The 27413-nt window shown below is 48.8% G+C and overlaps 11 protein-coding genes across 11 annotated transcripts; 7 read left to right on the top strand and 4 right to left on the bottom strand.

Moving 5' to 3' along the window:
* Nucleotides 1–230: 230 nt before the first annotated feature.
* T069G_10460 (FKBP-type peptidyl-prolyl cis-trans isomerase domain-containing protein) lies at nt 231–937 on the top strand (the record flags this gene model as incomplete). Its single annotated transcript, XM_056177670.1, has 6 exons — nt 231–361; nt 418–488; nt 542–602; nt 661–681; nt 803–844; nt 910–937. The coding sequence occupies 6 exons, from the start codon at nt 231–233 to the stop codon at nt 935–937; spliced, it is 354 nt and encodes a 117-aa protein (XP_056023960.1).
* A 1157-nt stretch (nt 938–2094) lies between these two features.
* T069G_10461 (thiF family domain-containing protein) lies at nt 2095–5383 on the top strand (the record flags this gene model as incomplete). Its single annotated transcript, XM_056177671.1, has 4 exons — nt 2095–2100; nt 2165–2541; nt 2603–4592; nt 4658–5383. The coding sequence occupies 4 exons, from the start codon at nt 2095–2097 to the stop codon at nt 5381–5383; spliced, it is 3099 nt and encodes a 1032-aa protein (XP_056023961.1).
* Nucleotides 5384–6151: 768 nt separating this feature from the next.
* On the top strand, nt 6152–7248 carry T069G_10462 (uncharacterized protein; the record flags this gene model as incomplete). Its single annotated transcript, XM_056177672.1, has 3 exons — nt 6152–6154; nt 6235–7001; nt 7044–7248. 3 exons carry the CDS (start codon nt 6152–6154, stop codon nt 7246–7248), a joined length of 975 nt encoding a protein of 324 aa, XP_056023962.1.
* A 1529-nt stretch (nt 7249–8777) lies between these two features.
* T069G_10463 (uncharacterized protein) lies at nt 8778–11192 on the top strand (the record flags this gene model as incomplete). Its single annotated transcript, XM_056177673.1, has 3 exons — nt 8778–8875; nt 8944–9071; nt 9136–11192. 3 exons carry the CDS (start codon nt 8778–8780, stop codon nt 11190–11192), a joined length of 2283 nt encoding a protein of 760 aa, XP_056023963.1.
* Nucleotides 11193–12154: 962 nt separating this feature from the next.
* Nucleotides 12155–13234, top strand: T069G_10464 (d-isomer specific 2-hydroxyacid dehydrogenase, NAD binding domain-containing protein; the record flags this gene model as incomplete). Its single annotated transcript, XM_056177674.1, has 1 exon — nt 12155–13234. One exon carries the CDS (start codon nt 12155–12157, stop codon nt 13232–13234), a length of 1080 nt encoding a protein of 359 aa, XP_056023964.1.
* Nucleotides 13235–13770: 536 nt separating this feature from the next.
* Nucleotides 13771–15824, bottom strand: T069G_10465 (ATPase family associated with various cellular activities (AAA) domain-containing protein; the record flags this gene model as incomplete). The annotated part of the gene is made up of 2 exons (XM_056177675.1): nt 13771–14901; nt 14961–15824. The coding sequence occupies 2 exons, from the start codon at nt 15822–15824 to the stop codon at nt 13771–13773; spliced, it is 1995 nt and encodes a 664-aa protein (XP_056023965.1).
* Nucleotides 15825–17062: 1238 nt separating this feature from the next.
* T069G_10466 (uncharacterized protein) lies at nt 17063–18100 on the bottom strand (the record flags this gene model as incomplete). The annotated part of the gene is made up of 3 exons (XM_056177676.1): nt 17063–17454; nt 17524–17824; nt 17885–18100. The coding sequence occupies 3 exons, from the start codon at nt 18098–18100 to the stop codon at nt 17063–17065; spliced, it is 909 nt and encodes a 302-aa protein (XP_056023966.1).
* Nucleotides 18101–18480: 380 nt separating this feature from the next.
* T069G_10467 (uncharacterized protein) lies at nt 18481–20161 on the bottom strand (the record flags this gene model as incomplete). The annotated part of the gene is made up of 3 exons (XM_056177677.1): nt 18481–19311; nt 19374–19893; nt 19962–20161. 3 exons carry the CDS (start codon nt 20159–20161, stop codon nt 18481–18483), a joined length of 1551 nt encoding a protein of 516 aa, XP_056023967.1.
* Nucleotides 20162–22005: 1844 nt separating this feature from the next.
* T069G_10468 (uncharacterized protein) lies at nt 22006–22524 on the bottom strand (the record flags this gene model as incomplete). Its single annotated transcript, XM_056177678.1, has 2 exons — nt 22006–22306; nt 22385–22524. The coding sequence occupies 2 exons, from the start codon at nt 22522–22524 to the stop codon at nt 22006–22008; spliced, it is 441 nt and encodes a 146-aa protein (XP_056023968.1).
* Nucleotides 22525–23783: 1259 nt separating this feature from the next.
* Nucleotides 23784–24548, top strand: T069G_10469 (acetyltransferase (GNAT) family domain-containing protein; the record flags this gene model as incomplete). Its single annotated transcript, XM_056177679.1, has 2 exons — nt 23784–24231; nt 24289–24548. The coding sequence occupies 2 exons, from the start codon at nt 23784–23786 to the stop codon at nt 24546–24548; spliced, it is 708 nt and encodes a 235-aa protein (XP_056023969.1).
* Nucleotides 24549–25639: 1091 nt separating this feature from the next.
* On the top strand, nt 25640–26526 carry T069G_10470 (fungal specific transcription factor domain-containing protein; the record flags this gene model as incomplete). Its single annotated transcript, XM_056177680.1, has 4 exons — nt 25640–25987; nt 26051–26188; nt 26253–26415; nt 26477–26526. 4 exons carry the CDS (start codon nt 25640–25642, stop codon nt 26524–26526), a joined length of 699 nt encoding a protein of 232 aa, XP_056023970.1.
* Nucleotides 26527–27413: the final 887 nt, after the last annotated feature.

Below are 27413 nucleotides of genomic sequence, written 5' to 3' on the forward strand. Positions count from 1 at the left end.
AGCAACGTGGCACTACTCCCCTCCCATCCTTGCGCCAAAGTCGTCATCGTGGATCAGCTCGTAAGAAGGACTTGACTTTTACCCCGCTGAAATACCTCCTTACCAGTTTCCGATGGAGGGGGTCAGTTTATTCGCGGACATAAAGCTACAGAGCTCCCCTCTTGTCTCCCTACCAGTCGAAATTTGACCAGCATTTTACAACATCATTTACTATACCACTTTTTGCTACAATGGCCGATCAACCCACCAAGACCATCCTCGAGGAAGGCTCCGGCCCCAACCCTGAAAAGGGCAACGTTGTTCTCATGGGTTATACCGGTTGGCTGAAGGACACCTCCCAGCCGGACAACAAGGGAAAGAAGTGAGTGGCAATGCCATACACTGTTCGTTGGTGTTTTTACTTATGTGCGATATTAGGTTCGACTCTTCTTACGACCGACCGGGCGAAGGCTTTAGCTGTCAGATTGGTGTTGGACAAGTCATCAAGGGTACGATTTATTCACCGATTCCACGCAGGTCGTACATTGACAATGTTGCGCAGGTTGGGACTTGGGTGTTGTTACTATGAAGCTCGGCGAGAAGGCTAGACTTGATATTCCCAGGTACGCACATATGGTCGCATTCAATGTTTGGACGTCTTACTAACACGGTTCGTAATAGCCACCTCGCTTATGGCAACAGGTAAGCCGATCAAAGTTTTGCTACGACGGTCAAGAAACGAACCCAGACGAATTGGCCTGCCCAATGACGAAATATGGTACAACAGAACGAAGATTGCATGAGCATGCTAACATTCTTCTAGGTCTGTTGGCAATCTTATCCCTGCCAACTCTGACCTCATCTTGTAAGTCGAATTGAATATCTATATGTAGTATTTTCTACGAACGTGACATCTGACATTATTCGTAGTGACGTCCATCTGAAGCAAATCAAATAGACGAGCAATAGGAACGAGAACCACGGCACTAAAAGTATAATTTTGGAAAGAGCCATTTTTTTGGATATATCAAACACAGGATAGTTCTAGAGATTCAAGATTGTCTTGTGCTCTTCTCAGAAGATCAATTTTCTTGCCACTCGTCTCCCGTGACTTGATGCCGTATTCATGCATCGTGTAGCCCAGCACGCTGGCACAACTACATACATGCACCTAGAGGCAGTAGAAGATAAACTTGAAGTATCTACGAACCTGCTTAAAATCGACTGATGATATCGCCCGGCCCAACGGTCCAAGTCTTTATGTTCAATCGTATCCAGCTGTCAACCACGGAACAACGGACAACAGCGCCCTAAATGACAGCTTCCATTAAGCAACCGGACCCATCGGAAGCCTTGTACAGTGAGCCCAGCAAAATATCGCCGTTCAGCTCAATGATGCACCATAAATCCCGATTCTTCCCCTATACTCTTCCCTATCAAAACCGTTGAAGCTATCCGGTCCGTCCCTGAAAAAACGCTCGAGCTTCCATGGCGCTCTGACCGGTTCCAAAGCAGGTACCTCGAGCTATTTCTAAGAGCTGGCTGTCTAAGCCAATCACAGCGTCAGTGCCCCGCCTTGCTGCCCCGCCCGCGTTGCCTCAGCTTTTGCTGCCCCTCTTCTCGGTACTTCTGCCTTGTACCCGAGTTTTTTGCGTGTACTTCGTACCCCTCTGTCAGCAGCTGGGCAACAGCAGCAGCTGCCAAACTCCCGTCGCTGCTGCTAGTACAGCACAGTATTACAGTGGCACGATTAGCCACATTACCTCATCAGAAAGAACTGGAGCCTGTCATGTCCAGTGCAAGCCAACACTTCTGAATCCTGCTCATTACAAACCAACTTCTTCTCTTCCAACGCTCTTCTTCTTGTCCTTTGTCGACAAGAGAATCACCGCCTTCTTCCACCAAGCCAAACGACTCTTCTCCCGCACCGTCAGACACGCAGCAGGCTTCTTCTCTAGCCACCGTCACCCCTCTTTATCAGCAGCATCTGGGTGAGGTCACGCTCGACCTAGGTGCTGGATCACCATATCCAAGATTTCGTCACAGCCCAGCCCCGGAACGCTGGCGAAGCGAAGGCTCTCTGAAGGGGAGTCTCAACAGAACCTCAAGAGAACCATGGCTGTAGGTTGATAGATAGCTCCCTCCGAGAAAGGCGCGAAACTGACCGTCTGCTTCAAACCAACAGGCCGCCAAGCTTCCCGAGGTCGATCTTGCAACCCGCATGCAAGTCGATGAATCCGTTGTTGGAACTACAGAAATCGATGAGTCTCTATACAGCCGACAGCTCTATGTCTTAGGACACGAGGCCATGCGCCGCATGGGCGCCTCCAACGTCCTCGTCGTTGGTCTCAAGGGTCTCGGTGTCGAGATTGCCAAGAATATTGCCTTGGCCGGTGTCAAGAGTTTGACTGTCTACGACCCTGCTCCGGTCCAGATTGCCGATCTCTCAGCCCAGTTCTTCTTGACTCCCAAGGATGTCGGCAAGCCCAGAGATGAAGTCACGGCACCGCGTGTCGCAGAGCTCAACGCTTATACCCCCGTCAAGGTTCACCAATCTCCCAGGTATAGCCACCAAATTCTCAGACTTCGTTTTTAGAGGGGTATTACTGACCACAAATTGTAGCATCGAGGATAACTTCGCTCAATTCGACAAGTATCAGGTTGTGGTGCTGACCAATGCGCCCATCTCGACACAAAAGGCTGTAGGCGACTACTGCCACTCCAAGGGCATCTACGTTGTCATCGCCGATACCTTCGGCCTATTTGGCTCCATCTTCTGTGACTTTGGTGATAAGTTTACCATTATCGATCAGAACGGCGAGGCCGCCTTGAGCGGTATCGTTGCTGGCATCGACGAAGAGGGTCTGGTGTCGGCACTCGATGAGACTCGCCACGGTTTAGAAGATGGCGACTACGTCACATTTTCCGAAGTTGAGGGCATGGAGGCGTTGAATGGATGCGAGCCGCGTAAGATTACGGTTAAGGGTCCGTACACCTTCTCCATTGGCGATGTGTCAGGCCTCGGACAGTACCAGCGTGGAGGAACTTATCAGCAGGTCAAGATGCCCAAGGTCGTCGATTTCAAGAGCTTTACAGCCGCGCTGAAGGAGCCAGAGTTCCTTATTTCCGACTACGCCAAGTTCGATCGACCCCAGCAGCTTCATCTTGGATTCCAGGCCCTCCATGCGTTCCAAGTCGCCAATGGACGACTTCCCAACCCCATGGACGAGAAAGATGCCATTGTCGTTCTCGAGGCCGCCAAGACGTTTGCCGCCGATGAGAAACTCGAAATCGATATTGACGAGAAGCTGCTGAAAGAGCTGAGTTTCCAGGCCCTTGGTGACCTTAGCCCCATGGCAGCACTCTTTGGCGGTATCGCTGCTCAGGAGGTTCTCAAAGCTGTGTCTGGCAAGTTCAATCCCATCCAGCAATGGATGTACTTTGATTCGCTCGAGTCCCTCCCTACTTCTACCAAGCGAAGCCCTGAGCTGTGCAAGCCCATCGGTAGCCGTTACGATGGCCAGATTGCTGTCTTTGGAACCGAGTACCAGGAGAAGATTGCCAATCTCAAGCAATTTCTCGTTGGTGCCGGTGCCATTGGTTGTGAGATGCTAAAGAACTGGGCCATGATTGGCTTGGGCACAGGACCCAAGGGCAAGATTTATGTCACCGACATGGACTCCATCGAGAAGAGCAACCTCAACCGACAGTTCCTTTTCCGAGCCGCTGATGTCGGCAGCATGAAGAGCGACTGCGCTGCCAGGGCTGTGCAGCGAATGAACCCAGAGCTGGAAGGCCACATTGAGACTTTGCGAGAGCGCGTTAGTCCCGAGACTGAGCATGTCTTCAATGAGGAATTTTGGCGTAGCCTGGATGGAGTCACCAACGCTCTGGACAATGTCGAAGCGAGAACTTACGTTGACCGAAGATGCGTCTTCTTCCGAAAGCCGCTGCTGGAGAGCGGAACTCTGGGCACCAAGGGCAACACGCAAGTTGTCCTGCCCCATTTGACAGAGTCTTACTCTTCTTCCCAAGACCCCCCGGAGAAGGAGTTCCCCATGTGCACAATCCGAAGCTTCCCGAACAAGATTGACCATACCATTGCCTGGGCCAAGGAGTACATGTTTGAGAAGTGTTTTGTCAAAGCTCCCCAGACTGTGAACCTCTATCTGACTCAGCCCAACTTCATCGAGGCCACTCTGAAGCAAGGCGGCAACCAGAAGGAAACCCTGGAGACGATCCGCAACTACCTTACCACCGAGCGGCCCCGGACCTTTGAGGACTGCATTGCCTGGGCTCGTCTCCTCTTTGAGACGGAGTTTGCGAACAAGGTCCAGCAGCTGTTGTACAACTTCCCCAAGGACTCGGTGACTTCGGGCGGCACTCCCTTCTGGTCTGGTCCGAAGAGGGCTCCAGATGCCCTCAAGTTCGACCCCAATAACCCGACTCACTTTGGATTTATCGTGGCTGCCGCGAACCTTCATGCGTTCAACTTTAACATTAAGTCGCCCGGCACCGACAAGTCCATTTATTTGAAGGAACTGGAGAATGTCATTGTGCCTGATTTCACCCCCGACTCAAACGTCAAGATCCAGGCAGATGACAAGGAACCCGTAAGCCCTCTACCTTTTTAAAAGCCCAAGTATTTTGTATCTCAATAGTACTAACTATATTTTAGGATCCCAACGCCAGCAGCTTTGATGACACGGATGAGCTCACAACCCTCTCTGCCAGCCTCCCGTCGGCAAGCACTCTTGCGGGCTTCCAGCTGCAGCCTGTCGAGTTCGAAAAGGACGACGACACCAACCACCACATTGACTTCATCACTGCCTGCAGCAACCTGAGGGCCGAGAACTACAAGATTGAGCCTGCTGACAGACACAAGACCAAGTTTATTGCGGGCAAGATCATCCCCGCCATCGCCACGACAACGGCCCTCGTTACTGGCTTGGTTGTCCTGGAACTCTACAAGATCATTGACGGCAAGGATGATATTGAGCAGTACAAGAACGGCTTCATCAACCTGGCTCTGCCATTCTTTGGATTCGGCGAGCCCATTGCTAGTCCCAAGGTTGAATACAAGGGCCCTGATGGCAAGGTCAAGCTAGACAAGATTTGGGACCGATTCGAGGTCGAAAACATCACGCTCAAGGAGCTTCTCGACTACTTTGAGAAGAAGGGCCTTAGCATCAGCATGCTCAGCTCTGGCGTCAGCCTGCTGTATGCAAGCTTCTTCCCTCCGTCCAAGCTCAAGGACCGCTACGCACTCAAGCTCAGCGAGCTGGTAGAGACCATTTCCAAGAAGCCCATTCCTTCTCACCAGAAGGAGCTGATCTTTGAGATGGTGGCTGAGGATTTGGACGAAGAGGACGTGGAGGTTCCGTACATTAAGGTAAATATTTGATTAGGTTTTATTGGAATTAAATAGACTCGGCGCGGTTCATAAGTAGTCACCACATGAGTAGATATTTGGAACAGAAATGAATAGCCTTAACGGATATATCAATCCCACTCTGGTGATATCAGCATGCTTCCGTATGCTTCAGTATGTTTGGGCACCCGGCACTCTTTTCCTTGCATAGCAGGGGACCATAATGGAAGACAATTGTCGTGATGACTAAAGACGCAGAATGGCTGAGTGATGAAGGCGCTAACGCCCGTGGGCGCTGTTACGTCACAATTAGAAAGCGCGCTAAGTTTTGTTCCGACGAAGAGGGATTTGGAATGACGAGGTGGGTGGATGCCATTGGATGTTATTAGTAACGTGGGAGCGACGCCCGAAGCTTTAGCAATGCTTAAGTCAGAACACAGTCACATAGGCTATCGTAACCACTGGAACGCTAACGGGTTAAGCTGAAGGATCTCGCAGGTGGGCTTGAGGGGGCGACGCTTGGCGTTGTCGATGATACTATGAAGAGTGCTTTGTGTATATATAGACCTTCTGGCTCCCCAAGTGGTGAGTGAGGAGAAAGCATTCAGACTTTAAATGAGAGCAATTCAACAGCAGTTGAGAACCAGATCTTTTGGGGTTTTGTTCAACAATAATCACAAGCAGTTTACCAAAACATTGACATATTCGACGTTGTCTAATAGTGCAACTGGGTTTGGAACTTTACGAAAAACAAACAGTATTACACGAGCTTCACCACTACAGTTTCCAATTCAAATCAGAATGGTTAGTATCTAGTGGTTTCTCCTTACCATTGTATATTTGAATTGAATAATAATCCTAACACTTGTATCCAATAATTGCAGGCTTCCAACGAGGGCAAAATCACCGACTGGGTCAAGCCCGGCGACACAACTGGCGAGTTCAAGCGTCAAGTCAGCTCGTTCCGCAACTGGATCTCCCGCGAGGCCGGTGCCGAGTTTCCTCCCGAAAAGGGGAGGTATCATCTCTACGTCAGCTACGCCTGCCCATGGGCGCACCGAACTTTGATCACCAGAAAACTCAAGGGCCTCGAGGACATTATTTCCTTCTCCGTGGTGCATTGGCATCTGGAGCAGAAGGGGTGGCGATTTGCCACCAAGGAGGACAATGATATCCCCGGCGAGAACGTTATTCCTGATCCCCTTCACGAGGGCTTTACGCATATCCGGGACGTGTACTTTGAGTCGAACAAGGACTACACTGGACGATTTACCGTTCCGGTGCTGTATGACAAGAAGACGAAGCAGATTGTCAACAACGAGAGCAGCGAGATTATCCGAATGCTGGGGACAGAGTTTGACGACTTGATTGAGGAAAAGTACCGCTCCATTGTTCTCTACCCCGAGAGCCTCAAGAGCCAGATCGAAGAGACCAACGAGTGGACGTACAACCTCATCAACAACGGCGTCTACAGGGCCGGCTTCGCCACCAGCTCCCAAGCCTACGAGACCGCCGTCGTCGCCCTGTTCGAGGCTCTCGACCGCGCAGAGAAGCATCTCGCCTCGCAGGCCGAGGGGCCTTACTACTTTGGCAAGGACATCACCGAGGCAGACATCCGGCTGTACGTGACGCTGGTGCGCTTCGACCCCGTGTACGTGCAGCACTTTAAGTGCAACATCCGCGACATTCGCAGCGGGTATCCTCACTTGCACAAGTGGATGCGCAACTTGTACTGGAGCCTGCCGGCGTTCAAGGAGACGACGCAGTTTGATCATATTAAGTGGCATTACACCCGAAGTCATACGCAGATCAACCCGTTCAGCATCACGCCTGTCGGGCCGCTGCCGCACATTTTGCCGCTGGAGGAGGAGGTGCCCGCGGTGGTGGCGAGAGTGTAGAGAGCTATTGGGGGGGAAGAGGCAAAGTTAGAGAGTATGTTTGGGAGTAGGCCATTGGGGGAAGTTTTTCGTGTAACATGGAGGTCTTTATTAGTTGGAGTTGTGAGTGCGAGGGAAAAAAGTGTGGAGGGTACTGTATTGGGGTTCCTTTTAATTGGATGGCGATGATGAGGGTGAGGTTACCTTACCCTAGGATGATGCTTGATTGTTTGGGATTGAATTGGCACATTGGGTATTAGGACGAGTGATTATGATGAAAATGAATTATAGCGATATTTCATCTTGCTTTCGAACTACTTTACCCCGACTCTTTAATCATGACAAGGTTCCATGTGAATTTGAAAGTTGTCCTCTACATGTACTGATAAGGTCTGGAAGATTCTTAAGTCTCAACTGAAACTCAGCTGCCCAGCTGTGGGTAAGCGCCTACAACCAACACCAAACAAAGAATGAAACAACCTCGTATTGGGCATTTTTTCTTTGTTGGACGCTTTGCCTGCAATCAACTTCTTTCGTCTTTGTGCCAATATCCATGCACAATTGCTGCATGCCAAATTCCAGCCGTGCTGCTGCCTCTCCATTCCCACAGCGGCGACGTGCGACTTTAGGCTTCAAAGCTCCAGGCGGCCACCGCTCGCTTGCCCGCCCCCTCCACTGAAAAGCCCTGGCGTGCCACTGAAAGACGCTGCTAGCCGCCTCCGTAATCTCGTTCAATGACTCTCCTACCTCTACCTCCTTGTACCGAATAATTCCCATAGTCCTCCTCCCAAATCAGGTCCCCACCAAAAACGCAATCTGCTCCCATCACCATCACCAATTTCCACCTCCTCCCAACCGACCGCCTTTCAAATCCTCTCTCCCTCTCGAATCGTCCCGAATATCGATACTCGTCCGCGCGAAAATCAACCTCTCAACATCTCTCGCTCAGTCCTCGTGATCCAGCGTCTTCTTTTTTCCCGCCCGACCGCCCAAACCTTCCCCGCGCACGCACCGCACACGCACACGCACAACGCACGGCTGAAGCTACACTCATAATTTGACCCTTTTCCCTCTTCTCCTCTCGTCTTTCGTCCCTTCTAGTACTACTATCTGCCAAGTCGTTTTTTCTTGTTCCTCTTTCTGCGGCAAAGTCTTTTCCTCTCCTCGTTCAATCTCTTCTTGCGTCTTGTCTTTGGGTCGATTGGCTCCAGCTGCTGTTAAGCTCCGTGGTCGGCTCTCCCTCCTCGAAATTGCAACGCGTCCTTTATGGTCACTACCTACACCTAACAATTACAAAAGCTCCCTTGGCCATCAAGCATCTGCTCGTGTGCGGCATCCACAACTTGCGACCTTTGCAGAGCTCGTCCATTGACGCACGTTACATCACCCCACCAAATCGAACTACTACTACTCAATAACCCTCGTCGACGCTTAGGCTCTAATCTCCCCCCTTCCGGCTCTCGGCCGACTAGCTAAAGGGTTCAACCATTTTGTCCAGTGATTTAGTCGAGACATTCGCCGGATGAGCGTCGCGCATTCGCCGCCTTGCTATGGCCATTCGATACACCGCAGAGCATCTGCTCTTCCTGAGGGAGTCGCCGCTATGCATCAAACCTGAGAAACTGCCTCCGGCGGAGGAATGGATGGGGTGAGCACAACTCGAGGCTCGCTGAACGGCTTCAGTGTTTGCTTTAAACTGATATTGACATAATGCAGGGCACCCCCAGACCAGACTCGAGCGCAGAACAAACCGGTCAACGATCGACCTCGGTCCCTGGACAATCCGCTTCTTGACCAGACAAATCGCCGCCCAGGCATCAACCACACCTCCCGGACCAGTACAAGTTGGTTCCATCTTAAAATACTCGTGCTGATAGTCATCTGTTGCTAACAATGTAACTCTTCAAGATCCTGATGACATTGTCTTTGCTCCTCCTCGGATGGCATTTGCTTCATCTGGCCGAGGTGGCAAGACGCTTGATGGTGAAAAACCGACCAAAGACGCCGACCCCGCAGGTCGGTTCGCCTTGCGCAATCGAAACAGCGAAGCCGACGGTGACCGTCTGCGCGCACCCAATGCTGTTCGTCGCCGCGGAGAAAACGACCTAGATAACGATGGCTGGAGCACAGTCAAGCCCCGCAAAAGCTTTGGTGCTGAAGGTGCCGAGCGTTTCCACGGCCGCATGGGTGGCAACTTTCGAGATGAGAAGAAGCCCCTGCGAGAAAACGATCGCGATGCCACTCGCGACCGCCCAACAAGGCCCTTTGATGCCTTTGGTCGAGACAACAAGGAAGCCGAAAATGACACTCGAGCACGCAACGGCGCTGGCAGGAGCAAAGTGGACTCTTGGCACAAGGCAGAGTCAATGCCGACAGAGTCCCCTGCGGCCGAGCGAAAAGAACGAGACCGAACCAAGAGCTGGAGAGACCGAGATACTACTGAAACTGCGGATGACCGTACCAATGGCAGGGCACCCGACAGGCGATGGGCTCGCGACCGCGAGCAGCGTGTTGAGCGTGAGCCCGAATGGTTCGACGAGCCTGCCGAGGCACTCCGCGAGGCACACACCCAGCAAGACTTCCAGAAGTGGATGGAGCAGATGAAGAAAGGCAAAGGAGGCGGTGATGCCCCAGAGCGCCCAACTGCAGCAGCAGCGGCTCCTGAACCTGCTGCCGAGACTGAGAGGTTTCAACCTCACCAGCCTACTGCTATCGAAGTTGCCCCTGACAAATTCTTCCTTGCCTTTGGCGGTATGCAAGCACAGGGACCTCTAGAGCCCAACTCCCCACCCAGCGAAGTAAACGATGCAGCTGCCAGGCCCAAGACCGTGGGCAAGTCATCAAGGTTCACGTCCTTCTTCCACCAACCCCAAGAAGAACCACGAGGCAGAGTAGAACAGTCGACGAGCGTGCCGCCTGCACCTTCTCAGTTCCCCCCGGGACTGGGACCGCTCGCAGGAATGGCTCCTCCTCCTCAAGAAGAAGAGAAACAGGCTTTCCAGCAACTACTGCTAAAGCTTCAGAAGCAGAGCATGAGTGCCACTCCTCCGGCTCACTCACCATTTGCTGCCCCACCACCTCAAGGAAATCTTCCAGACATGTCGAAAAAGAGCAACCTCGCATCCCCAGAGCCATTCCAACAATACGGTGGCGATAGAATCAACGGCGGCATTGGCCGCCCGCCGCCACCGCAACATGTTCAAGAAATCCTTGCACCTCGACCACAGCAACAGTCTGCTCGGCCAGACCAACTTCTCCAAGATCTCGCGGGGCACCACCAGCGTATCTCTAGCCAGGGCTCAGGAATCCCTGACCAGGCTCGCAACAACAATAATACCGAGTTTTTGATGAATCTCATGCGAATGGGGCCCAGTGCTCCGTTAAGCATGCCCCAGCCCCAGCAGCAGAAGCAAATGCCGATGCAAGAGTCGGACTTCTCGCCAAGAGAGAATCGGGGAGTGCAGCAACGCCAGATGCGCCCCCAGCCGCCTCCTGGCTTTCCCATGGAAGAGTCTTTCCACAACGCCGAACGCGATTCCCGTCTCGGCCAGCCCACTCAGATTTTGCAACGACCCCCTCCCCCTCCTGGGCTGGATCAGATGCCACCCAGCTGGATGACCAGCGGAGGACAGATACCGCCACCACAGCAGCGAGGCCCCATGATGCCTCCTCCTGGATTGGCCGGCGGCCTAAACCGCAACGTTCCCATGCCTCACATGTTTCCTCCCAACTTCCCTCCTGGTGGCATGCCGCCTCCAGATGCAATGGCTGGCATGCCTCCACGCAACATGCCTCCTCCTCCTCCTGGCTTCTTCAACGGACCACCTCATGGGTTCATGCCTCCTGGACTCGGTGGATTCAATGGACCCCCGGGACCACCAGAGCCTTTTGGTGGATCTCCCTTTGAAGCCCGTGGCATGCCCCCGGGCGCCGCTGGTCGGGGTGCTGCCTTTGGCCGGCCATAGGTTGCCGCATGATCACGATAGTGAACTCTGCTTCTAACGGCAAACCTCAATTACCAAAAAGCAGAATGGCATTCCGTGTTATAATTTGTGCAGTCAAAAAACAAACTACATTTTTATTATTATTACTAGTATGACTCTTTTTTGGAGCTATGAAGGCCGAGTTTATGGGACCCAAGGGGTTATGGGTTCTAAGGACCGCTCTTTGCTTGCAATGTCATATGAATTTGTCCTGGGAAATGCTTACGGGGGAAGTAGTCTCGGTGACGAGGAGAGACTCACAAGTGCACGGATTGCCAGATATAGGGGAAAGGAGATGTAATGCGGGCGATGAGAATGAAAATATGTTGCAAATTCGGAGCTTCGTTGAACATGTGACAGTACCTGCTTGTAGATTTTTGTTGGTGTAGTAGACACACGCAATGTGGCGATGCTGCTGATATCGTCTCGAGGATACCCTGTGAAGTATTTATGAAGAGAGCATTAAAATTGCAGCTACAGTTGAAACGATTAGTTTACTATTACTGAAGTTTGTGATGTTTGCTTGTTGCTCTGTCGAATCTTTTGACTCTTCTGAGGATTGTTACCGCAGTGATCTGTGCTTCTGAAGATGAGCAGAGTCAATCGTATGATGGAACCTTGGCTGAGTTGCCCCAGACCCATCACGGCGAGAACTTGTTCATATTCACATGCCGACAAAAGCATAATGCAAAAGTCCATACTGTTAATCAAACAATCGAGGTTAGTTCACACCACACGCTATTGCATGCAGCTAGAGTGCAAACGTATCGACGAATCATCAGCCACAGAACGAGTGAAACCTTATTGAATGAATGCCCAAACCTCCTCACTTCCGCCAAGCTATTTAGGTGGTACCAACACGTACGTCCGCAGTCACTCCTCTTTACTCCTCCTCCTCTTCTTTACATCCCGTAATTCTTCTATTTCAATCATAATTCGCAAAGATGAAGCTCGCGGTGTTTAGCTCCAAGCCTTACGACAAACGCTACATCGAGGCGGCTCGTAGCGCTGCGGCCGCCAGAGGCGCTGGGTCTGCTGCGACTCGTCCTGCGTCAGCAGATATCGAGATTGTTTTTCATGAATTTGCACTGGAGGAAGACACGGTTATCCTTGCACAGGGAGCAGATGCAATCTGTGCGTTTGTCAATGACACTCTTTCGGCGCCTGTGATTGAGGCGCTGGCAAAGGAGGGCGTCAAGGCGATTCTGCTGCGCTGCGCGGGCTTCAACCACGTCGACCTCGTGGCGGCTGAAAAAGCCGGCATCATGGTCGCCAACGTGCCGTCGTATTCGCCCGAGGCCGTGGCAGAGTTTGCGGTTGCGCTGATCCAGACGCTGAACCGAAAGACGCACCGCGCGTACAACCGGGCGCGGGAGGGGAACTTTGCGCTGGACGGGTTGATGGGGCGGACGCTGTATGGGAAGACAGTTGGGTTTATTGGCACGGGGAAGATTGGGGTTGCGACGGCGAAGATTATGAAGGGGTTTGGGTGTCGGATTTTGGCGTACGATCCGTTTCCTGCGGCGGCGTTTGAGGGGGTTGGGGAGTATAAGGGTCTTGATGAGGTTCTCGCTGAGTCGGACGTGATCAGCTTGCACTGTCCTTTAATGGATAGCACGAGGAGGATTATTAACGAGGAGGCGATTGCGAAGATGAAGCCTGGTGCGATGCTGATCAATACTTCTCGAGGAGGGCTTGTTGATACGAAGGCTGTGATTAGGGCTCTCAAGGCGCAGCATTTAGGGGGCGTTGCGCTGGATGTGTATGAAGGTGAGGGTTCGCTGTTTTATGATGATCATTCGGGGGAGATTATTCATGATGATGTGTTGATGCGGTTGATGACGTTTCACAATGTGATTGTGACGGGGCATCAGGCGTTTTTCACGGAGGAGGCGTTGATGGAGATTGCGGATTGTACGTTGAGGAACATTGATGAGTTTGTGGTGACGGGGACGTGTAAGAATTCGTTGACGAAGGATTTGAAGTTGGTGAAGCGGGATTCATTGCCGGTTCGGGGTGTGTGATGGGGTTTTTGGGTTGTTTAAGGGAGAAAGTGGTTGACGGATGTTGGGTAGTGTTGAAGTATTGATCGGTAGCTTTCAAATTCGCTTGCTCTTGGTGTTTGATGTTGACGTTGAGACTTGGTTATGAGGCAACCTTGGCTGATATGTTGTACTGCAACTGGAATATCGCTATTCTTTCCATTGCTCTTGCAAACTCGAGATATAATTGGAAGCATTCTGCTACTGTTCTAAAATCTCTGGAGTTTGTTGCTTGAGTCTGACAACTGAAAGATGTTTGTATACCTGCACATGAATGTTTCTGGCAGTTGATTTGGTCCCTTGTATTTGGAATATCAACCAAATTCTAAATAGGTGGTGGCATAAATGGTAATAGCTTACTACGTTGGTAACTGCTTCTTAAATGATTCATAAAATGCTTATCTGTCATTGAGTACGTGGTCAACTGCTTCAGTGCTATGCCAAATGAAGGTCCAAAAGTTCATCAAATCATCTCTCGTAAAGTGCCATAAGCTAATCCATAGTCTCAGTCACAGAAGTTACTCTTCGCCATTCAACATCTCCATTGCCGTGATCCTCTTCTCCGCCAACTGAGCCAGCCGAGCAGTCGTGACAGGTTGTCCGCTCTTCATGTTCAACAGTCGAGCACTCTTGATCAAATTCTTGATCTCACGACCATTCAACCTCAACTCTGCTAGTTGATCGTAGTCTTCCTCGGCAACTTTGAACCGTGTCTCGCCGCCGGCGCGATTGATGAAGTTCTGCCAGACTTGGCGGCGGGCAGTCGTGGTGAGGTCGCTATATGGGAGGAAGAGATCCACGCGAGACTGGAAAGCATGGTCCAGACTCGAGGCGCGGTTGGTGGTCAGGAAGAGGATGCCCTGGTAGTATTCGAGCTTGGTAAGGAAGATGGAGACTAGCTCGTTGCGTGCGAGAGTGTCTTCTTTTCGAGCACTTAGGAACACGTCTGCTTCATCGAGGAGCAGCATTGCGTTCCAGAGACGACAGAGCTCAAGAGCTCGGTCTAAAGATGCTTCGACTTCGTTTGGCTTGGTTCCTAGAGCGCCGGCACTCATAGCATAGAGAGGAACTCGGCCCTTCTCTGCCACGGCCTCTGCCGTGTATGTCTTTCCAACGCCTGGGGGGCCAAACATGAGGATAATAATACCGCGACCCTTGTCAGTGACAAAGTCGTCAAAGTCCGAGTTTGCAAAGTTCTTGTTGTCGATAAACGACCAAGCAAGCTCTTTCTCATCTCCAGGAAGGACCAAGTTCGAGAACGCATCATCGTTCCAGACGATATCCTTCATCTTCTCCACGAGGAACAAACCCCACTCCTTGGCCTTGAGATCAAAACCGTTGACCCAGGGCGTGCAAAGGAGGCACTGCTCGTCAGTGAGAGGAGTGAGATCTTCCTTGCGCTCAAGCCTCGTCTCAGAACTCTTGACTGTGAGTTTGAGCTCGTCAATGGCAGCTTCTTCCTGGGAGGACGAGCTGTTGGTGCTTGCGTCGGAGCCGCGGCGGGGGCGGCGGACTTTGTAACCATCTTCGTCTTCGCTAGATTCGTCTGCCTTGGGCTTTTCTTCGGAATCGAGAGGGCGGAGGTTTGGCTTGACCACCTTGCAGCTGGCGTAGTAGGCAAAAGCATCGACAACAACTCGGCCGGAAGCCTAGGGGCGTGGGATGTTAGAAGAATGTATTGACCTGTGCCACGGATTCAAGGACTTACTGGTTCTTCTTCCTTTGCGTTGCCTCTTATGACAATCTTCCTACCTTCGTACTGCATAAAGTGATATGTCCTCAATTCCTCAAACTGACGACCGCGGGCGATCATCTTGGCCTTGATTGCATCCGGGTCACTGTCAAAGGAAATCGGCCAGGTAGGAAGCAAATGAGCTCGGCGATAGCCATCGTAACCACCAATCTTGGTCTTCATCGTCGTAAAACCGCATTTGTCACCGTTCCAGTCGACATACTCCATGTCAATGACCCAATATGCAGGGCAGGAGTAACTTTCTTCAACCTTGTGATGTTTGAGAACGCGGCAAATGGCGTCCTGGCCGTACATCTTGGTCATGACAAGCTCTCCAGGAGGAAAGATTTGCCAGAGAAAGTCGAACTGAACTTTGCCCGTGAGACGAGTCTGTTCGAGAGAATTGACCGACGGACCAACAATGGGAAGTAGAAATTCGATCAGCTGCTGGCCAGCCTTGGTCAATTCAGGATTCGAAGTGCTCTGGCAAAAATCTTGGAGTCGCTGCCATCGATGGACAAGAGGTATGTATGGAGAGCGAAAAGTCCAGTTCTCGCACTCCAAATCGAGGTCTTGATAGTGTTCGAGGACCTCTAGGAGAATCTTGCGCATGAAGGGACTGTTGATGGTGAAGGACTCGGTGATCCAAGAAGTGCCACAGTGAATAAAGCGGTGGACGATGGGCATCTGGGTCATCTGTTTCTCCAGTGCAACCTGGTGGTCTTCTTCTGAGTCGAACTGCGACCAGTGCACGAAGCCTTGCTGGTAGAGCTTTGTGACAACAGAAGACGGTTCCTCCTTGGGGGCCACCAAGGCCACGGCTGCGTCGGTAGAAGACATTGTGGATTTTGAGTGGTTTGCTTTTCTTTCTCTTTGGTAGACAGAATCTGGAGAAAAGAGTCCCCGTGGTTTTACATACATTTATTGAAGATTTTAGAGAGAAAGTTCAAATTGTGTTTTCGTTGTCGCAGTGAGGTCCATCTGAGAAGGCGAAGTCCCCACTAGCTTCAAGTGAATTGGAGTTGATGTCGATTGCAAACATTTCTACCAGAGAATTCAACAAATTTATATATCCTTCAATTACTATAACGCACTCTCAATTACACGGATAACCAACACGGATAATGATCAAAAAATAGTGGAGAGTACGGCAGTTCAGCTTGCCACAAACCGAGCCGGGCCATGGCATTCCTAGGTTTGCTAGGCAGCCATCGCGATTCTGGCCAGTCAGACAACAGCACAGCTACGGAACAAATCTCTATACGTGTATTTCGGCCTTTTATACCGTGACTTGATCGTACTATCGCGAGTCTGACTTGATATATCACTGTCTTTGTGGTACTGAAGCCTAGACTCAGCTGTCTTGACGGATCGTGCGAGCAAATCAGGGTTCAAGAAACGGATCCCTTGAGTCGGCGTTGACTCGATTTGGCACTTACAGTATACTCCAGGTATAGTTACTGGGTAGAGTAACCACACTTGTTGCCTTGAGCGCATTAGGATACTATTTGATAGAATAGATATAAGGCGCAATGGGGAAGCACATGCTGCATCACTAGTTACATGTAGCCAAACGGGCACAAACTGCAAAGGCGGCATCAAATTAATAGCCACACGCGGTTACTACGTGTCTTGATATATCTGGTGAATCACGCGTATCTTGAGCCAATCGAAAGTGCAAGCTGCAGTTCTCTGGATCCTGTCGCGATGGCTATACGAGTGATTGGCTGCTCGATTCTCAGTCGCGTCACTCACCAAGAGGTCCCGTGTGGTGGTGAATTGCCCGATAGGCAGGGAGCCGGCATTTCAAGAAACTGAGTCCATGTCTCGGTATGAGTCTCAAAGAGAAAATTATCCTCCGCGGAAAACGGACATCAAGGTTGATGCTGCACGGTTGTAAGACGAGATTAGGCAGCCGCCCGAGCTTGAAGCTATCCAGATCCCCAGCCACCTCTTATACAAACGTTTAACTTGAGGACCGTTATTTCCGTCGGCACTTCTCTGTATTGTCATTCACGGCTCGGTACTTGATGGCATATGCAAGAATAAGCTCTCCGTGTCTTGGATTCTGGTTCCATCTAAAGTGCCCAATAAACGTCCATCTCGACCGTGTCAACCACATTCACCCATCCGCGATGCATTGCCCTCCCCCACACTGTAATCACATCGCCCAGTTTAAGACTTCGCACAAATTGGCCGTCGCCATCCATTGGCCCTTTGCCCTCCTCCATGGCTTTCTGCGCTTCTTTCGATCCTGGAGCGACGACGTCCCAGCAAGTCCAAGTCACCTCGTAGTTTGTCCATTCCGAAGAGGCCACTTTATTGCGCAGGATTTCCCGTGGGCCTTTCCAGGGCGAATGTCCATAGCGATACCCGGGATCGCCATTATGGCTTACTGAATTTTCCGGTTTGGGCTCGACTACTCTCAGCTTGCAAATTGGCAATTTCTTTATATCTGGGCATCGTTCACCTGTTTCAAGAGGCATTAGTATATTCCAATGACGTCTCGTTCACATTCTTTTTGGGAAATTGAACTTACACTCATGGCTAGCATCAAATCTCTCGATACCAGCTTCGAACCAAGTTTTGGCATCGATAAACGGGCCTGTCCTCTCGTCTGTGGTCCATCCTTGATCGTGGCTGCGGATGCGAAATACAATTTTTCGCACAGGATTGCTCTGTGTAGAAGTGTTTCTAATTAGTTCCTGGAAGAATTTCCGATCGTATTCTTTTTCAACAGGCCATGCGGCAATTCCTTCAGTCTGATAATCTGTACGGGAAAAACCACCGTCTTCGTCTCGAATCACGTCGTCTGTGAGCCCGATAGGAAAGGATCTCAGCTGTAAAGGCGTAACCTCATGAGTTTAAAGAGCTTTGATGACCTCATTAATGACACTCACCAAGAATGTGGATCCTTGGAAATCGAATTCACCATCGCCAACTTGTTCTGCATGAATGGAAAAGTGCGGGTGAGCTTTGGCAGATGATCGAGCCCAATATTCCGCATAATCCATGATGGTTCCGACAAGCTCTGGAAGAATCACAGCTTGGGACAGCATGGCGCGCACGACCAGGACATCGCTGAGTGTCGGCTCAAAATGCTCGAGAAAAGGCATCGCATTATTCTTCCAATGCGGCGTGAGCCAATTTTCTAATTCTTTATTTAAATCATAAACGATCTTGTCTTGCTGAGTTGCGAGGCGAAATATTGAGGTTGAAGGGTTGGGCCAAGCTTGCACTGATGTCATTTAATTTATTTATAGCCTTGTTTCAGCATCATCTCAATCACATGCAACAAATCAGAGTCAAGCACAACACATGTACCAGTACCTATGCATGGAACACAATAAAATCAGGGTTCATGGAAGGTGTCATAAACTACTTTATTATTACATATATGTACGTGAATAATATAATCGAATGAATGTGTCTAGGTATGTTTGCACGCTACTCTCCATATACTTGTTCATGTAAACTGACAAAATCCCCGTGGTCTCTACGACCTATTGATAGCATGGTCGAACTGGAGGACAGCATCGGCAAAGTACCACGTAGATGGCACCGTCGAAGTAGTAGGAAGCCCAACCTTCAGCTGGCAGCTGTTCAACTGATTTATCGTCGATACGCTGTTTGTCACAGGAGTGTTGATAATGCTCGTGCTTGTAAAGTAAGCACCGGGACCTGATGTCGCCTGGTTGAAGCTAGGGACATCAAGCGATGTTGAACCGCAGACAATCGAGGCCGTGACTCTACCCTTCCAGCTCCTGTCGGTAGAGGTGGTTGCGATCATGAAAGAAAGTTGGTATGCAGACTTCACCTGCAGTTTGAAGGGAGCGCTAACGATGATGAGTGGTGAAACATTGCGGATGTTGGTGGCATGAAAAGCGTTTAGTTCGCCGTCGGGGCTGTTTGCATTGCTCACGCCGATGCTTGTCCACGCACTGGAGGAGCTCGACGAGGTGACCCATGGGCTCAGACCGGCCGAGAAATCACCGTTGGGGATGAGGTTGACTGGCGTGGGAGTCACAGTGACGGTTGTGGTGGTGGTAGTAGTGGCCGTGACAGTGGTTGTGACAGTAGCTGTGACGGTGGCCGTCACGGTGGCCGTCACGACGCTCGTAACAGTAGCTGTAACTGTGTTTGTGACAGTGGCAGTGACGGTGTTTGTAACGGTGTTGGTGATGGTGTTTGTCAGGGTGTTTGTAACAGCATCCGTGATGATGTCTGTGACAATGGCTGTGGCAGTCGCAATACCACTATCAAGCTCTGTTGCCACAGTTTGCCATGCTGGTGCTGTAACGCCAGGTGTAATAACCGAGGTCGAAGTCTATCTCAGTTAGCATCATCTCTAATAAATAAGATGGGAGTATTGGGAAAAGGTGGCCATACCACTCTGACAGTCGCTGCAGGAGCTGTCTGAGAGACTGTGACCGTCTTGGGCGGCACATTGATACAATCACAAGCGGCAGTGATGCGCTCGGGAGAGTAGACGAAGCACTTGGTGACCATACACTTGGGCTGCCCAGGCTTTCCACGCTTGAACGGAGCATGGGTGGTGACAGGCGGCGGCGGCGCCTGCTGCTGACCACTAGTGACAGTTGCTGTTGCTGTGACGGTCTGAGTTGCAGTCTGAGTTGCGGTCTGAGTGGCAGTCTGGGTTGCAGTTTGAGTGGCAGTCTGAGTGTCTGTCTCAGTTGCAGTCTGAGTTTCTGTCTCGGTCACAGTGACAACGTCTGTCTCAATTGCAGTTGCAATTGCAGTAACGATAGCAGTCTGGATGGAAGTCTCAAAGTCCGTTTCGATTGCTGTTTCTGTGGAGGATGGGACCGTGGCCGTATAAACGGTGGTTGTAGAGCTGAGGAAGTCGGTTGTGGCAGCAGCGGTGCTGGTGACCCACAGAGTTGATGTTCTATCTACAACATTAATGCCCTGATTCTTACACAATTCTTATATCAGGTATGTCAAACAAAGACTTACACAGTAGGCTCTGCTACTGTGACAGTTTGCGTAGCCGGAGCGAGAGCAGAGCAATACGCAGAAGCCGAATGAGAGTATTCTCTGCTAACGAAACACTTGTATAGACTGTCATCTCTACAGGCGTTCCGCTCGATGAGCTCCACTGGAGTTGCAGCCACACCGGCGACGAGGCCAAGCGCGCCAACAATGAATTTGTTCATTATGTTAACTTTTTGATATAGAAGAAGAAAACTCAAAAGAATGTCAAGGGCCCGATGAATGAGGGATCACTCATGCCTTGGGGAGAAGAGTTTGTATCGGCACGCCATTTACAGCTTATAAAGGAAATCATCTCACGATGGAAAACACTAGTTTCTTCATCTCCTGAAGTCAGGCAGAGCCCCGTAGCTCTATTGAATTCGGGCTGATGGGTAGCTGGCTTGAAGTTACCCACTAGCAACGATTTGATCGAATCTTCAACAGAAAGACCCCTGCAAATCGTTGGACGGGATCCATTTTGCTGTCAATGTCCCTGAATAGTACCGCAAACTATTTAAACTAGCGGGCACTAGTTTTTCTCAGCTCGTCTGTGTTCCTAGCTCTGTCAGGGCCTTCGATGAAAATAGTTTGTTAGGCCAATGGATCTTGATCTATTTGCGCCAAAGTGGAGAGGTAATCTCGGAAATAGCCACTGGCGCTTGGATATCGTAAGACTAGACTAACAGTTTAGAAACATCGAGACACAGCATTGTTAGCCGACATAGGAGAAGACTGAACATGTACGAGTAATGCTTATTGTGTGTTCTTCCAAGATTGAAGAGTAGCTCGTCTTGTCATCTCAAACATGATTCTTTGACGCAATCAACCGGATGCATATATATATGCTTAACCAATTTCATGAGTCATGCGTCTGGCAAGCTGTTGTATTTATATGCCTGAGACTCTTTGAACTCGTGTACTCGTAGCCCCCGGCCTACATGTACACATGCAGCCATTACAAGAGCAGTCATCCATCTAAGACTGGAGGGAGGGACCTCTTGTGGAGAAGCTCTTCCAAACTCACTTCACGATATTTCGACCTCACCTGGGGGTCTGCGTGTTGATATTGCAAATGCGGGGCTAAGGTGCCGTTATGCGACCCAACAGCAGTAATCCTGGTCCCTATACACGTAGTATTAGGCCATGATAGACTTTATTTGTGTATGTGGTCACTCCCTTAGCCCATCTACATATCGGATTAAATACATTATGGAATACCACAATACAGCTTACTGGATTGTCAACCCTTCAGGCTGACCTTACTGTTTATCTACCGTACTATTATCCGATAATCCAGCGTAACTACCAATAACAAAAGGGGTTCATCCTTAGCAGGCCTTCACAAGGTGTCTTCCAATCAAATTTGTGCCCTAAATGTTTATATACGGGCTTGGAAGGTGTGTAGACTGATGAAGTGACTACATGTAGCCTCTCGTTGCAGCAGCCGGTGCATATTCACAGCATGTCAAAACCTTCGAAGGTCTTCAAACGCTAACTGCAGAGAATACACTCACAGAGGACTACCTTTAGCGTCGTCTGACCTGAACAACTCATCTTCACGGCGATTTAGCCCTCTCACAAACTTCATATTCTCTGAACAACAGTAGAAGAAGTTTCCACCAAAGTTGTTTATCTTCGCCAAAATATACCAAATTAAGGAGAATATTTAGGTTGCCTGGCAGCTTTTACCATACTCCATTCAATCTACTTCAATTGCAACTGGCATAATGCCAAATCTTGTGCCAAGCAGAAGACCGATAATGAGCCTTATACATAGATTGGCAGGTTGCGTCAACTTCACATACAAATTCGATAACCAAGGCCGTTTTCAACATAATACGCTATGTTAATAATCCGTATCAGACATTAGAAACTAACTACATATGTTATACGAAGCTCCCGGAGATACTACAACTCGCGAGTGACTGACTACAGGGGCCCATCCCCCCATTCGAGACAGCGATAGAGCAACTCCTATACTACTATAGTCTCTCTAAATAATGCATCAATTATATATCACGGCATCCTAAGTGAAAGTCTTAATCTTCCCTTCGCTTCGAGTGGCAATCTCTGTAGATTGCACAATGGTAAAATTGCCGTCTTCTCCGTTGCGTATATCTGCAATCATAACAACAGAGCCGGTTTGCTTTTCTCCAGACTTCTTATCATTGTACATAAGTTTCCCTTCATAAGCAATGGAACCACTCCCTCCAGGAGCTTCCCACACTTTAAGCTGCTTTTGGCTGATGAGGGTCAGGTCATGGGCAGCACGAGTGCCCGTGATATATTCAAAGTATACTTGGCGAGGGACGTGATCATGATTAATTCTGATATAGCGTTACAGTCAACAACTATGGAGGAATTACATATATGCGGCACTAGGTAAGATGGGCAGTACAACTTACTTGATGGTCACGTCCTTTGCCATACGGCTCTCAAACGTGTTAACTGCAAGCTCATCATCTGGCTGAAACAGAAGGTTGTGCCAATATTCTGATAGCCATTCAAACAATGGACTATTTTCGCTATCATGAGATGTCGCCATAGTTTATTCGTTGTGATTATTGTTAGTGAGAAACTTAGACAAGAGAAGAGGGAGTGCGATATAAGTACTAGACAGAATACTTAGGCATGGAGGCATCGCCGCTAAAGGCAAGAGTTGTATTTCCAAAAAAGGCAATACATATTACCAAACACACATACCTGACACCCTTTTGTATATTCTATCCACTATAAGCTGACAATCTTCTTATGCACAATACCCAAGCGAAGTTTATTTAACGCGCCTCTAAGAATTTCTGGTTCAATACTAGCCCGCAACTAGAAAAAGTAAACAGCACCAAATTTCTCAACAAAGATAAGCTAGAAACTATCCCCAGATTTCCCTATTGTGGGTAAGTATATAATGGAGAAAGATTTCCAGCCATAGTCTATATAAGACTATCTGTAGTCTCAGACAGCTAGGGAAGACTTAGCATGAGGAGTTGTAATACCGCATAAATAGTATTACCAAATATCCTCAATAACTCGCAGCGATTATATACTCTCCATTTTCTTCTCAACTCTTTGTCTGACATCAGTTTCTCCAAGTATAATACGACCTAGCGCGAACCTGAGCTCACGATTCTCAACAATACACCAACCAGAACAACAAGGTTTCTTGCTACTACAGCCAATCCGACATGTTAGCATAATTTGTGTCTCTGATAAATTTTTGAAGCACTATTTACAAAGCGATGACGACTGCACATTATCGTACTGTTGATTCTTTCCACCTATCTGAGATATCTCACAATCTGGAAGTATTGGACCCAGTGTATATGCCTACGATTTATATCAGCCACATGCAGTTCCAAGCGGCATATACAAGTTTTCCATGGCCCTTGTGTTATCGAGTTTAGTGGGAACCATCATAAAGACATTCTAAAGAGGCCTCCGTAATCACATAAAAAGAACTTGGTTATGTGTCCAACTCCAGATAACACTCTACTGCTAATAGAGACACATGTCACTTCGGCTTTGCCTAATTTGAGCTTAGAATGGAAATGCTGGTTCTAAATATTTCTCGACTCATCCAACATAGGAATTCCGTGCTGAGCTAATGCCGGACTAGGCTGCGGGGTTCTCCCAAATCCTCTGCTGATAGAGAGTGTAAACGCGCGTTCAAAGGTTGAGAACAGATTGCAATATCGCCGCCATCCACATATATGGCCGCATCTTCCCCAAAGTATATATACAGCAAAATTTATACCGGATTTTATCTGCGACTGCATCTTTATCTCAAGTCTTATTCATTTCGTTAAAATGACTACCTATACTCTTGCTCCAGTTAGCCTCAGCGACAGCGAAGATTTGAGTCGAAACAATATATCAGCTTTTTGGCAAAATCCTAATTGGGTCTTAGCATGGAAACACAGTACGCTGGAAAAGCAGATTGATATAACTACCAAACGCTACCCGCGTAGACTGATAAGTGATCACGCAACTGCCCGACATCAGAAAGCCATTGATCCTCATACCGGACGGCTCGTGGGATATGCTCGCTGGGTCCTGCCTGAATCATATGCTACAACTGCAGATGGTGAGCCAACTTGGCCAGAGGCTTTGGGCCCAGTAGTATCGCCAGAGGAAGCAGAAGAGATCAAACGGATCGCTGAGGCAACTCCGTTGAATGCGAACAACGAAACGGATCCTCTTGACAACAATGTTACAAAAATGAAGAACGAGGTTCTGGAAGGGAAGACCTTTTTTGGTGGGTAAGCAAGATTATTGGAATATGGGAGAGATACTGAATCGTTATGAATGATAGTGCTTGAATATTTGGCTGTCCATCCCGAAAACCAAGGAAAAGGAATCGCTACACTATTGGTGCAGAGTGGTATGAAGGAGGCGGAAAAGCTGGGACTAGATATTTTTGTCCTTGCGTTTCAACATGGGTGGGGAGTGTATGGCCGACTTGGATTCAGTGTTGAGCGAGAACTTATCCAAGATGATTCCATGTACGGAGGTGACGGTCATTACGGAGTTCGGTGTATGATATATAAACAACCTCCGAAGACCGAAGTATAATTAGACGAGCGGAAGTCGTTATAACTATGAGTAGATAGAAGCCCTAGATATAGTTTAGTTTTATATAAGTAATAGAGGAGTGTTGAGCTACTTGAACTAAGATGTAGTGGATTCCATGCATACTAAAATATCGAGACTATTTCTTCAGCAGAGTTGTATGTCGACATCAGCATTGGCACTATTTCCCTTACTTGCCCTTATGCCTACCCTAGTTATTCGATGTTGAAATAGAGGCGCGTATATGGAAGTGGGAACTGTAGTATTACTAAGTCCTGTAGCTGTTAGGCCTAGTCCTTCGACAATATGTACTACACTGTACTATTATATATGATGCTGATGCTGATATACGACTTGATCAAAATCTCATATGTATACATTTTTCACTGAGTTTGTTATTTATTCTGGCTTGATTGGGATGTATCGTTCAATTCCACATGTCAGGAAGAATATTAATCCTGTCCGAAATAGACCATCCCTATTTGATCATTATACTCGACGCCTCCTATTAGCATATAAGCGCTAGAGTATTCACGACACCACCAACTCAATGAACTTTGAGACTTCATCTAACAATTCTCCAGGAATGTTGGGTATTCCACACTAATTCTTTAAATGAAAAATCACTGTACACATATGCTGGCTCATCTAGACTCCTCATTCAATCCAGATTGGCTCTCTTCTCTTGGTCATGGTTAACATTCCGGGCACATCTAAACGCTGCAAACAGTGTAGCGTGCGCCGAGTTAAGGTGCGCTCTTCTTCTCCAGTTCCACGCAACATTCACGCAGATGTTCATTTCGATTTCACAATTATCTAACGTGCAAAAGTGTGACCTTGGGCAGCCGAGTTGCATAAGATGTCTTAAAAGTGGTATCAAGTGTAGCGGCCCAACAGCAGGATCGGTGTTTGTTCACCGAGATGTGAATAATATCCAACGGGTGTCGGATAGGAAAATGCTGAGCCACGCATTCCAAAACCGGCATTTGGACATCACAACATTACCCACTGCAACCATCAAAGAGTTGCATGGTAGAGCTCAATCCAATAAACTGATAGCCCCCATTTCAATACCTTCTTCTCTTGGCTGCTCTATGGATCTATATCGTTCTGCTGTGGCTGATCTCTGGATTGTGACATGCCACCCGGCTACCATTCCTATCGATCAGAATGTCGAATCGCCAATGTCGAGTAGTGCACGAGAAATTCTCCCACTCGCATTTGGAAGCAAGACTCTAGATTCTGCTCTTTTTGCCGTCGCTACAATGTTTATGGGAAAGCTGAGGAGTGATAGCAAATTGCAAGGTCTTGCCTTGGCAGCCTATCCTCCAGCACTCAGTCGGTTTCGCTCCGAGCTTGCCCTGGGTTTTGGATCTAAGGCAAACCAGACAAATAGAACAGTCCGTGCAATAGCGATCGCACTAACTTTGCTCTTTTATGAGGTATGTATTCTACAGTTCACGAGGTCAAAGCCTCACCTTTGCCCATGCACTGACGATGACTAGTGGCTGGCCAATGGTTCGAAGGGAGAGGGATATCGTTTTCACCTCAATGGGGCCCTTGATCTTATCAAGAATTCAGGCCCGGAAGCCTTGGAATCTTCCATTACGAAGGCGGCTTACACAGATCTTCGGTGCGGGGCTGTAAGTTGATAGCTCGGATAACTCAGTTCAGTTAGGACGGGATGCTGATACTCTTGTCGCACAGTTAGGCGAAGCATTAAAAAGTCGGAAAGCGACATTTCTTGCTTCAGACCAGTGGTTCACTATTACCAACAAGTTATCGATAAAAAACCATCGGCAACTGTTATTAGACATTGTTGCTCATATACCCGGTCTCCTTGAGCGCGGCGACCAGCTAAAACTTCTTGGTCCGGTAGAGCTGAAGAATACCATGAATCTCGGCGCAACAGATAAATGTTGTCACCAAAGCGCTCAATCTCTTCAAATTATCGACTACTTTGGAGATTGCGATTCAATAATTCGGAAGCTCCACTGTTGGCTACAATCGCTAGAGGAATCTGAGGGGGGTCGGGTCTGGTGGTACTCGGATAAGGCAAATCCGGAAGAAAACAGCCAACAACGTCACGCAGCAAAGTCAAATGAGGATATTTACTCTTCGGCAATACATTTCTCAAACCCTTGGATTCCGGGTGTTGTCATCTATTACTGGTCCAGCTTATTGGAACTTTCGAGCACAATCCTCGAGGTGCGCCAGTTGATGAATCACAACTCACCCTACGCACCCTGCCTCGGAGTATTGAGTGCCGATTCACCATCCTTATTCATGTGTCTTGAAACTGTGAATGAGTTCGCGATACATCTTTGCCAGACCGTGATTCACCTCAGCTCGACCCTAGAAGGTTGCACTATGTCACATATTCCTGCAGAACTAGCGGAACAGTACTTTACACGCCTACTTTCCACCAATAATGAAAGTCTCTTACAGAAAGACGTCGATTATTCGAAGAATAGGGAAAAGGCGTATATTGGCTTACAACTCTGCAGGAAAGGATTGGATATACTGCGTTGTACCGTTAGAACTTGACTCATCCACCTTCAATATAATTGTGAACCGAACATTGCCGTACTTTATGCCTTGGGCTAAGATTAAACCTCTGAAACAACTACACACGCGTGAAATGCTATATGTATGTCGGTTTTGTGATGGAGTAAATACGTGGGGAGTGAATCAAGAATTTGTGGTTCTTTTTGCACACCCTCGTTTACAATCTTCCTACATTACTTACTTATTAACATTCTAGTATGAAGAGTACATATTTGTGTGAGGATGAACCTTTTTAGACCACGAGGAAGTTTTTACTTTAGCCATTATAAGTGTAATATACTAGAATCTCATTTGCGAATG

Source organism: Trichoderma breve, assembly GCF_028502605.1.
Source record: "Trichoderma breve strain T069 chromosome 7 map unlocalized scaffold00007, whole genome shotgun sequence".
NCBI lineage: Eukaryota > Fungi > Ascomycota > Sordariomycetes > Hypocreales > Hypocreaceae > Trichoderma > Trichoderma breve.